Raw genomic sequence first — 12,396 nt, 5'->3', positions numbered from 1 at the left:
ATGTGGAATGCAGAGCTGTTAAAACTTGAACCAATGAAAATTACTTATAGCATTTTATAATAAAACATATTAATAGAATTATTACATGTTGGTTGTGGTTACTATATTGTTTTATGCATAGTGTCTAATCTTACTCATATAGTCCCATAGTCCCGTGTAGATAATACCGTTAGGTCCATTTTATGGATGAGACATTGTCCAACATTACACTACTGGCTAATAAGTGACATATTCAGTATTCAATCCCAATCTGTCAATATTAGCCGATTAGCAAACATTGCTGAACTGTTTTTTAAAACTGGGCTATACTAACACATCTCTAGTTCAGGCTATGTTAATATATCTCTGGAACTTCTACTGCATCAGTTCAGTGTTGGTGTTTTTGTTTTTGTTTGTCTGTTTACAGTTCCCTGAACTCTTGTTTGAAGAAGAAACAGAGCAGTGTGCTGACTTATGCCTCCGGCTTCTCCGACACTGTAGCAGCAGCATTAGTACAATACGGTCACATGCCAGTGCCTCACTGTACCTACTTATGAGACAGAACTTTGAAATTGGTAATGTAAGTATTTATCTCTGGATTCATAATGAAATATAACTCCTGCAATGTCTGGTAAATGTGTTTTGGGGGGAGCATGGAATTTTTTTTTTTTTGAGACTAATCTTAGACTGTGTTGATATTTCTCATTGCGTGTATATCTTAAAAATCTGAATCTCCAATTTTGCTTCCTGCACTAAAGATAAAATATAGTAGTAAAAATTAGAATATAAATGTATCTTGAGCTTTTGGAAAATTTAATTATTATCATTAAGTAAAAAGAAAATACAGATAAAGAAAATTAAAATCAAAATCAAATCAAAATCTTGATTTGATATTTTATGACTATATACCAGTCTGAAGAATTCCATGTTTTTGTTACAGTATTTTTTTTTGATCATATATATTCATGTGTTGTATTTTTTTGCAATTTTGAATCAAATGTTTTACATCATTTTTTTTTTACTTATGTGCGTATTTTAGGCCCAGGATTGTCCTTGGAGCACTTTTTATTGGTATCTCATTGATTTTGATATACAGTTTTCCATATTCTTGTTTTGTAGGTATTTTGTAATTTGTACTTTAAAAAAAAATTTTTTTCCTCTTTATATTTGAGAGAGAGAGAGAGAGAGAGAGAAAGAGAACGAGCGCACTAGTGGGGGAGGATCAGAGAGAGAGGGAGACACAGAATCTGAAGCAGGCTCCAGGCTCTGAGCTGTCAGCACAGAGCCCCACGCAGGGCTCAAACCCACAAACCGCGAGTTCATGACCTGAGCTGAAGTCAGATGCTTAACTGACTGAGCCACCCAGGCCCCAGTTTGTACTTTTAACTGGAAGAGTTGACAGTCCTTTTTGTTACAAAGTTTGGATATTAATTATCAGTTTTATTGCAGTGTGATTATACAACGTAGATACTATGTCTCATTTTTTGTACTGTGGACATGAAATAAATGTTAAGCATTTAAAAAGAAAGGTGTTCTTTATTTCAGAGTACTGAGTTAAGTATACCATATTAGTTATATTATTCTATTTTTCTATACCCTTTTTTGGTTTTGGTCCACTTGGACTGAAGGAGATGATTTATAGCCTACACATAGTTTATTTCTCTTTTATTATCTCTATTATCTATTTAGTAAACTGATACTCATAACTGTTATATCTTTTGTTACTTTTTTTTTTTTTTTTTTGCTTTAATCCTCTCTTACTGGGTAAATATTGTCCTTTAGTTGTTTATTCAAGATAGTTCTTGGGAATAGTATTTCTCACATTCTTGATTGTTTTGTGTTTTCTATATTTAAAGGACAGCAAAGACGGTTATGAAATTTTTTGCCTAAGACTGAATTTAAAAAAAGGGTGGTGGTGGGAAAGATCAGTAAAATGTACCAGATAAAGAACACTTAATAGAAAAAAAGAAAAAAAAAGATACTTGAATATCATCATCTTCTGGCTTTACATATTGTTGTAGAGATATCTGAAGATGACCTGATACTTTCTTCCCTTTTAAATAACTTTTCCCCTCCCAGCTGCTCTAAGGATTCTTTCTTTAGATTTAAAATTAAATACCTTTTTTAGAATGGGTCTTGGTATTGACCAATGTTTGTTAATTTTCTCAGCCACATGATGTCTGCTTTCAATTTATTTCAGAATGTTTTCTTGAATGTAAAATAGAATATTTTCTTCCAGGGTTTAGGGTTTTTCCCAAACAGACATAAATTTGTTGGATCTGTTTTGCTTTACTTTTTGTCTATCATTTTTCTTTTCTTTTTTAATACTTCTAAAATTTCCAATTATTGTGGTTCCTTTTCTCAGAATTTCTCTGTCCTGTAATCCCTTATGTGCTCTCCATGACATCCTTTCTTTCTTTTACCAATTATAAGTTTAAATGTCTTTTATCTTTTTTTTTTTTCAAGTATTGTGAGCTCACATGTAACCTCCTATTTTATGTCCTCTACTTCTGGTTTTTGTTTTTGCCTTGAGTTTCTTATTTATTCTGCCTTTTGTTTATTTCTGCTTTCCTTCCTAAAGTTCATATGTTTTTTATTTGAGAGAGAGAGAGAGAGTAAACGAGCACACATGCATGCGAGCAGGCAAGAGGGGCAGGTGGAGAAAGAATCTTAAGAAGGCATGGAGCTGATACCTTGACCCTGGGATCATGACCTGAGCCAAAACCAAGAGAGACTTGGATGCTCAACCAACTTAGCCAAGCATGCAACCCCATACTTTTTTTTTTAAGTTTATTTATTTATTTTGAGAGAGAGAGAGAGAGAAAGAGAGAGAGTGCGTGCACATGAGGGGAGGAGGGGTCAGAGAGAGGGAGGGGGGAAGAGAGAGACTCCCAAGTAGGCTCTGCACTGGTAGAGATGCAGAGCTCGAACACAAACCATGAGATCATGACCTGAGCCAAAGTCAAGAGTCAGACCCTTAACCGACTGAGCCACCCAGGAGCCCCTAATTCAATTCTAAGACATGGCTTTGTTTTTTTACTGTTTGTAGCATATTATTCTTAGCAAAACTCTGTTTTATGTCTTGTTTTAAGGTTTTAAAATAAGATTTTAATATGTATATTTTATTACTTTCTAAAAAATTTTTATAACTATTTGGAATGGTATTTTTTTTTTTTTTTACTTTTTCATTTAGCAAGTAAAAAAAGTATAAACTTTTTTCTTTTAAGCTTTTCTGTATTAAATGCTGACCTGACAATTTCTCTGTTACAGAACTTTGCTAGGGTTAAAATGCAGGTAACCATGTCACTGTCTTCCTTGGTGGGCACATCTCAAAATTTTAATGAGGAATTCTTAAGACGTTCTCTAAAGACTATATTGACGTATGCTGAAGAAGATCTGGAATTGAGGGAAACAACATTTCCTGATCAGGTCAGAAACACTGCTTTCTAGATAATTAACTGAAATAGAATTATAAATAGACAGTTTCTAAATTGTTAAATCAAATTTTGTTTTTTAAAACCTGTATTTTTCTTTCAAGCCACGTATCCTAGGCCATAGATAGTGCTAAATCTTTTTGTTTCAATAAGCCATGCTTCCTTCTTGGAAAGGTTGATATCTTTGGTATGTAAGTCTGTGAATTCATAACAAATACAACAAATAGTAGACACCATATAAATAAATAGGAAACTTTATGATGAAATATTATTCCTACTTATTAATGAAACAGTAATTTGCCTTAAAAAGTAAAGTTTTTACAAACTATGTTTTGGTAGAATCAGAAACATAGAAGAGAATATCCTTTTGTGTTTTCCTCTTGAATCCTGTATATCCCTACATTTTATTTCTAGTTCTAGTTCTACTTGTTTCCAGATGAGAAAACTGAAAGAAAAAAAAAAAACAAACGAAACCCAGCCAGCTCAGGAATTAGTATAAAGTTTACTACCCTTTACTCACCATACCCCAGCATGCCCGCATTCTTTAGAACTCTATCAGTATCATATTATTTGTTTTGCAATCTTCAGATATTTATCTAAAATATCTTCCAAACTAATGTGGTGACTGTGAATAAATGATAATTAAAGAATGTTTTTTATAAAATTCTCTGCTTCAGGTTCAAGATTTGGTTTTCAATCTCCATATGATTCTTTCTGATACTGTTAAAATGAAGGAACACCAGGAAGATCCTGAAATGTTGATTGATCTAATGTACAGGTATCATTTGTTTGATTCATTTATACCTCGTATAATGGGTTTAAATTAGTTAAAGTTAAAAATAGAAATACCCTACAATCCAGCAATTGCACTAATAGGTATTTACCCAAAGGATACAAAAATACTAATTTGAAGGGCTACGTGCACCCCGATGTTTATAGCAGCATTATCAACAATAGCCAAATTGTGGAAATAGCCCAAATGTCCATTGACTGATGAATGAATAAAGATGTGGCATATATACACAATGGGATATTACTCAGCCATAAAAAGAACCACAAAAAGACTCTTAACTGTAGAGAATAAACTGATAGTTACTGGAGGAAGGATGAGCAGGGGGATGGGTTAAATGGGTGACGGGCATTAAGAGGGGTACTGGTTGTGATGAGCACTGGGTGTTGTATGTAAGTGATGAATCACTAAATTCTTTACCTGAAACTAATATTACACTGTATGGTAACTAACTGGGATTTAAATAAAAAATAAATTGGTAAAACATACAGAAAACATTGGATAAAAGAATAAACATACCAGAATTACTTAAGTCATTTTCTAATGGTAGATCAGATCCCCTGTGTCACTTCTCTGGGAACTATGCATAATTGTTTAGTATATTTATTGATTATCAAAAATGAGGATTTTTAAAAATAATTGATACATATTTAGCACCTTTGGATCACGTGCCCTAGATTTCATGCAGACACCCAAGACCCATATTTTAAATGTAAAAATCAGCCCTTTAGGAAGAAAATACAGTGTATTAATGTTCTAACATTAATTTTCCTGATTTTAAATATGGTTGTGCCTATAACATGATACTTGCAGGAGCACATTTTGAGAAATTTGTAATTCCTATTTATATCTTGAAAGATGCAAGTAAAACTTTGCCATACGACCCTCTCTTTTTACAGTTTTGGAGTCTTTTAAGACACAAATAAAACAAACGTTTTACTTAAAATAAATATGATGCAATGATACTATCTTATAGATCTTTTTTCTTGACGATGAAATTTCTTTATATTCCCCTAACGAACACGTAAATTCCCATAGCTTTCCCTTATTGATACCATGTCATTTTTTAGTCCCCCTACAAAAAAACATCTATTAACCATTGCATGGGCCCACAGTTACTTCTTTAAACATACTTAAAGACACTTTCATACCATTTGAAAACTTGTCTTAATAGGTTGTGTTCAATAACGGAAACCTCTCTAGGTAAACACTAAATAAGCAGTCTAAACTCTCTTCCAGCTTGGGAAACAAATGCTAACTGAAAAGAATTTGTGTTCCAATTAGAATTGCCAAGGGCTACCAGACCTCTCCAGATCTGCGATTGACGTGGTTGCAGAACATGGCTGGCAAACACTCAGAACGCAGCAATCATGCTGAAGCTGCCCAGTGCCTTGTCCACTCCGCAGCCCTTGTTGCTGAGTATTTGAGCATGCTGGAGGACCGCAAATACCTTCCTGTGGGATGTGTAACATTTCAGGTAGGAATCTGCCAGGTTTACATTAAATCGAGGTATGTCCTTCATAGTTGTAACTTTTCTCACTGCTGTTAAGATTCACTCAGCTTGTAAGGACAGCATAAAGACTGAAGGTGATGTTTCACAAGATAAATTAACAGTTCTCTGTCACTGTCATGAATACATTTTTAAAGAGTATTCCGTGTTAGTTTTCTTTTCTCATTTTTTTTTTTTTACCTCTAAATATCAGTGCTAAGTAGATTTATTCTCTTTGCCTATACTGCTAGGGGCTTCATAGCATCTATGAAATATACCCAAAATGCTGAGAATCAGAATACAGTAGAAACTCTCAATTGGCTTTTACTTAAGACATCAGATAACCCAACATTCTCCAATACCTGTATAAAATGTGCAGATACCATGGCTCAGAGATGATAGTTTGCTCCCTACGAGGGTTACATACCTCTGACCTACTAGTTAAAATCTTTGCTTACCATAAGTCAGTTATGCTTTCTTTGCTTTTTTCAAAACCCGTTAATGCCAGATCTGGGAAATTACAAAATTTAATTACATGTTATGTCCTCTGGTGAAATCTGAATGAAGAAAGAAAGTCAGTCATTGTTTCTCTGAAAACTAAGTTAAATGTTTTGCAAAGACTTGATAAAAGTGAGTCTCCACAACAGTTGCTATTGAATTAATTTTGGACCAACTACAAAAGATTGGGGAGAAATCTCCTAGAAATTTAGGATAATTTGATAACCTTTTAAGTTTCAAGTTTTTACTCTGAAGAAACCAGAACTGGAAATTTTTTTTTTTTTTTTTTTTTTAGAGAGAGAGGGAGAGTATGAGCTGGGGAGAGGGGCAGAGGGAAAGAGAGGGGGAGAGAAAGAGAGAATCTTAAACAGGTTCTACACTCAGCATGGCGCCCGGAGAGCAGGGCTTGATCCCACAACCTTGAGATCAGGACTTGAACCAAAATCGAGAGTCATATGCTCAACGGACCAAGACACTCAGGCACCCCCAGAACTGGAAATATTAAATGAAGATTGCGTTATTGCTGTCTAGTCAAGAGAGATTACATGAAAATCTGATCTGGAGACCCATACACAAAGAAAAGGCCTGAGATCGACTTCAAAAAAATGTCAGATGAGTCTATCTGCTGTAAATGTTTAGGTTAAAATATTTAAGGTAGTATGTATTATTTCTTTTTTGGAAATAATGGCTGATCCCAGTCTCATTGGGTAAGAGTTTTACCTGAGTTTTTTCATTAACTCAATGTTTGTTAAGCAAGCCAAAACACCATTTCATACTTGAATTTTCCTCTTGGGGAGTTTTGACAAGATCATTGAAGTTAAAAGTAAAGACCGTTTAAGTCTCTCGAGATGTCCTGTATCATATTGCTATTTTCCTTAGCCCATGATTTTTCATATTTTTCATTGTCACAGTTTTTATTAATGGAAAAGTTACCTGACAGTAATGGTACCATTTGATTGTCATCTCCAAAATAGAGAAAGATTCTGGAAATTTGTCTTTTATCTTTGCATTGACTACCCACCCCCTTTTTAAACCGAAGCTGCTATTTATATTTCATTTTCAGTTACTTCTTCACACACATCTTTCATGCTAAGAAATTCCATATCTAAAGCCATTTCAACTTTTTCCCCCAGAATATTTCCTCTAATGTTTTAGAAGAATCTGCAGTCTCAGATGACGTGGTATCTCCAGATGAAGAAGGTATCTGCTCTGGAAAGTACTTTACTGAGACAGGACTCGTGGGATTACTGGAACAAGCAGCTGCTTCTTTCTCTATGGTAGATGACTCCTGTTCATTCTCTTTCCCCAGATACATACCTCTGGGTTATTAATGACATGTGTATTCTCTCTGCCTGTGACCCTGCTCTTCCTTTATGCTAGTTTTCTCCAAGTACCTTAAGAACTGAGAACAGATCTTATCTATAGATTCATCATTGCTTACTCCTTTTTATCTTAATTGTCATATTCTCCAGTATTTTTTGTTTGCTTATTTATGAACCATCACTTAATCTACAACAGATTTTTTTGGAGTTTATAAATCTTTTAGCACCAGACATTTTCTAATACCTTAAAATTAAAAAACAGAACAAAACAAAACCTCTGGATGATTTAAGTTCCTGTTCAAGTAGACTAACACGGCTGTAGCTATAGAGCTGGTCTGTTGAATGAAAGGAAGAATCTTCTTTTTAGTATGTCAGATGTTGCCCTGGTGCTCAGGAAAATTTTAGCCACTCATCTCATGGGTTGCATAGGGACCCCCTATTAGGTAGATGTTAGAGTCCTGGAGCTTACTTATCAGGAACTTTATGAACTATCTCCTAGTTCCCTTGCCTGACCTAATGTCCCATGCTATGTAACCCCAGTCCTTGTCCCTCCCTATCTTTATGTGAAGAATTGAAGCAGTTTTGTTAATCAAACCTTTTTTTAACATTAATTTATTATTGAGAGACAGAGAGCATGAGCATGGAGGGGCAGAGAGAGGGGGAAACACAGAATCTGAAGGAGTCTCCAGGCTCTGAGCTGTTAGCACAGAGCCTGATGTGGGGCTAGACTCAAACCACAGATTGTGACCTGAGCTGAAGTCAGACGCTTAACCGACTGAGCCACCCAGGCACCCCTTAGATGGGATGATTATTAAAGAAGGGAAAGATAGTTAGCCAAATCCCTGCTTACTTTCTTTCATTAAAAAAAAATTTTTTTTAACATTTATTTGAGAGAAGAGAGGGGGGGGAGTGCAAATGGGAAAGGGCAGAGAGAGGGAGAGAGAGAGAGAATCCCAAGCAGGCCCTGCACTGTCAGCGCAGAGCCCAATGTGGGGCTTGACCTCACGAACTGTGAGATCATGACCTGAGCCCAAATCAAGAGTCAGATGCTTAACTGACTGAGCCACCCAGGCGCCCCAGGACTTTTCTGACATTTCTGCTGAGTATTTAGTGTCCTAGCACCACAGATAAGGAGTCTTGAAGTTCATGTTGGGGGAAGAGGGAAACTTAACGTAATATGCAATGCTGCCCTTCTTCACCATTGTACTGCTATTGGAAATTGGTTATTCTCCTGGCCTTAACCCTAGCTTGCAATGTATTGGTTAAAGGCATCGATTTAGAAGGCATACAACCAGACTGCAAATCCTGCCTCTGCGACCTTAGTAGTTAAATCACTTCAGGCACAAATTACTCAACCTATCAATGATTCATTTTTCTCATCTATTTAAATGCATCTAAGAATAGTACCTATCACGTAGGAGTGTTGTTAGGATTAAATGAGTTAATATATGTAAACTGCTTATCACAATGTCTGGCTCCAAATAAGTATTACTGTTTGCCATTATCATCCTATTCATCATTATTGATGTTTAGAATGAGTTTACATAAATATAATTATTCAGAGACTCTAAGAATGTTAGGTGATTGACCATTTTAAAATTTCCTGTCTGAAAAATAAAATTTCCTGTGTGAGGCCCTCAGCTGTTCTTTTTTTTTTTTAATTTTTTTTTTTTTCAACGTTTATTTATTTTTGGGACAGAGAGAGACAGAGCATGAACGGGGGAGGGGCAGAGAGAGAGGGAGACACAGAATCGGAAGCAAGCTCCAGGCTCTGAGCCATCAGCCCAGAGCCTGACGCGGGGCTCGAACTCACAGACTGCGAGATCATGACCTGGCTGAAGTCGGACGCTTAACCGACTGCGCCACCCAGGCGCCCCCCTCAGCTGTTCTGATTGCTCCCCTGGATCCCTGCTCCTTGAGTTTCATTTTATGTGATCTGAACTAGCATGGAAAAAATGTTTTTTTGCTATTAATGGAATATTTTAATAAATACACACTCTGTGTTTGTGTGTATGTGTGTAATTTTAATAATTCACAGTAGTGCAGTGGCCTGTATTACAGAAGTTCTTTTGTAATAGCATATAATTATGAAATTCACTGTTTTTCAGTGAATCCGTTTAATCTTAATTATAATAATTACTGGGGCATTTTAGTTACACTGTATTTATTTCACTATTATAGTTATATGATTGCATAAATTCCTGTGAACTTTTACTGGAAAATATCAGAACCGTATGTTTATTTCCTTGGGAAAATATGTTTGCTAATTTGTGTGGTAATACGAATTCAGTGGCTCTTGGAAAACATCTCTTTCTTCCTTCACTACAGCCACCAATTCATTATTAAGGACAAGAAAACAGAATAGCAGTACAAACACATTTTGTCCATCACTTTGATTATAGGCAGAGCAACCCTTGGCCAGCCACTGGCTAACTGCCCCCTAGTGGAATAAAATCTGGTAGCTTAGAACCTTCTTACATTTTGTGAAAGATAACTGATATTTTCCCATCAGATATTTCCAGTAAGATTTCCTGTGCCAATTTAATATTTTAGAAATGTAAATAATTTTAGTTTGCCAGGAGGCCACAAGTTATCTGATATCTGTGACCAGTGTGATAATTAATAATTAGATTTCTTTTATTCCACTGCTCAGAATTCTGCAATAGTTTATATGCCTGTGTAAGTACCGACACATACACACTAGTGAAGTAATTACTGGGTAGATAGCAAAATATTCAATTTAACTTAAACAGAAATTTAAACTTAACATATGTTAAGTACACACACACACACACACACACACACACACACACACACACCATCCATCCATCCGTCTGGAGGAATCAATACGTTGTGCAAAATTCTTTTATTAAGAGTTAATAAAATTAAAGTAGTGTTAATTTTATGTCCTTTTGCGAAAGTGTCATTGGTATTGCCTTAGTAGAAATGTTGTGAATTCATAAATTGTAATTATTTACTTTCATATCAATGTAACAGAAAACATATAACATTATTTTTATAGGCTGGCATGTATGAAGCAGTAAACGAGGTTTACAAAGTACTTATTCCTATTCATGAAGCTAATCGGGATGCAAAGAAACTATCCACAATTCATGGTAAACTTCAAGAAGCATTCAGCAAAATTGTTCATCAGGTAATGACTGCAATTTCTAGCTTCAGTGTAAATGGAGAAAACTGTCTAAAAGCATTAGTGTTGCTTTGTACTGATGTCAAACTAGATCCAATGAAATGACCATTTTAATCAGATTATAAATGAACAATGTCAAAATGATGGTTCATGGCCAGAGCAGACTCATTAACAAAAAATGAATTTACTTAGAGTAGATAATGATCATCCTAAATTTTCTACACAGTTTTTTTCTTCACTTTTAAAAACTAATTAGTAGTTAGCAAATTTTTTTTAAATCATGAGTTCTTTTTGTTTCACAGTATGGGTTAAAATTATAAATATGATTTTTACATGGACTTCTTTTGCTGCCAAAAATTTTTATATGTAAGGTAGTTTTTTATTAAATGATATTAAAGTCTAATAAACTAATATTGTTAATGTTTTCAACTCAACGGTAACTGTTTTTCCTAGATGTTCCATTCAATCATCCTTTAATATATTTCTAACATGAAAATAGTATTTAGTGAAAATAATGAATAAAACGGTTATCTTATGTTTATTCGATTATAATAGTATGATTTTAGTACTTGTTTATAGTTCATGGAATCCACATATTATCACCAAAATTAAAATGAGCATAAGCTTGGTTTAAAAAATGAAGTCAACTATTAGCAATTGATTAACAAAAAATGAAACTAAAATCTGGGCTCTGTTAAAATACTCTGAAATATCTTATTGAGCCTCCTCCTTCCCCATTTTTCCATTCCCTTCTCTGGGCTACCTGTGCTGTTATCTGCTACTACCATCATCTAAGAAGGAAGGGGAGTATTGATTATCTACTTTTGTATTCATTACTAGTCCTGCTGTACCCTCTGTCAGCTTGACCTCTTTCTTGCCATGAACTAAGCTATTCTAGATGAATTGATAGAATCTGAAAAACGTTAATCGTCTTAAAACAGGGCTGCTACACTGTTAAGCCACTATTTTATTATCACTACTAAAACATTGAAGTTGCAGGAGATTTATTAGGATTCATAATGGTAACAGGTGGGTCTTTTTATAGTCAGTTGTACATATACTGTCAAAGGAGCCTCATCCCAGCTTCTAGAGCTGTAAAGTGCAAATTACACGGCAGGTCTGGAACACCTGGAGCTGGTAGTTTGCAAGAAATTTTCATACATTTGTATCATAAGCATCTGAGCAAAATTGTGATTTCTGTTCCAGTTTACCCTGGGTAGTTCAGCAAAGCGCAACTCCCTGTAGTTAGAGATCTAATTCAGACACATTCATGAAACAAGCAGCTGTCTCTTTTTCACCAAAATGTGTACTTTCCCTTATTAGAGTTTTTAAAAGATGAAATTTTAACTACTAGGGTTTGAACAAGCAGTTTATAAAATTATCACAGATCTCAAGTGAAAGAATATGGTGTTTAAAATATCCTGCTGTCTTCTATTCGCGGAGAAGAATTTACGATATATGGTACCTTACACTGCTGAAGTTCCTTTTGGCCTCTTTTTGTTCTTTTGAAACAGTTTTTTTTATGACTTGCCCTTTTTTACTTTTTATTATACAGAGTACTGGCTGGGAGGTAGGTAATGTTTTAGTTAGTTAAAGACACTAATAGATTGATTTGATCAGATTTCTTATGCCAATGCTTTGCCCACATGTGCTAGCTGTGGGCATTCTGTTGCTATCTGCTATCAACTGAATTCATTAACCAAAGAAATTTTGTTAAAATACTGTTAAGTTATTTT

At 34.9% G+C, this 12,396-nt stretch overlaps 1 protein-coding gene across 8 annotated transcripts in view; it reads left to right on the top strand.

Moving 5' to 3' along the window:
* Window positions 1-12,396, top strand: part of DOCK7 (dedicator of cytokinesis 7) — a 226,890-nt gene that overhangs the window by 187,907 nt on the left and 26,587 nt on the right. For 4 of the 8 annotated variants that reach the window (XM_030324339.1, XM_030324336.1, XM_030324333.1 and 1 more), the window contains 7 exons: window positions 407-559; window positions 3,250-3,408; window positions 4,091-4,191; window positions 5,488-5,680; window positions 7,324-7,467; window positions 10,535-10,666; window positions 12,216-12,230. In XM_030324339.1, coding sequence (XP_030180199.1) covers window positions 407-559; window positions 3,250-3,408; window positions 4,091-4,191; window positions 5,488-5,680; window positions 7,324-7,467; window positions 10,535-10,666; window positions 12,216-12,230 — 897 coding nt within the window. The remainder of the gene's footprint in view (window positions 1-406; window positions 560-3,249; window positions 3,409-4,090; window positions 4,192-5,487; window positions 5,681-7,323; window positions 7,468-10,534; window positions 10,667-12,215; window positions 12,231-12,396) is intronic. The other 4 variants (XM_030324340.2, XM_030324338.1, XM_030324334.1 and 1 more) reach the window with 1 other exon arrangement.

Source organism: Lynx canadensis, chromosome C1 (genome assembly GCF_007474595.2).
Source record: "Lynx canadensis isolate LIC74 chromosome C1, mLynCan4.pri.v2, whole genome shotgun sequence".
NCBI lineage: Eukaryota > Metazoa > Chordata > Mammalia > Carnivora > Felidae > Lynx > Lynx canadensis.
The sequence above is the reverse complement of the archived record's forward strand: the minus strand, read 5'-3'. Positions and strand labels throughout refer to the sequence as shown.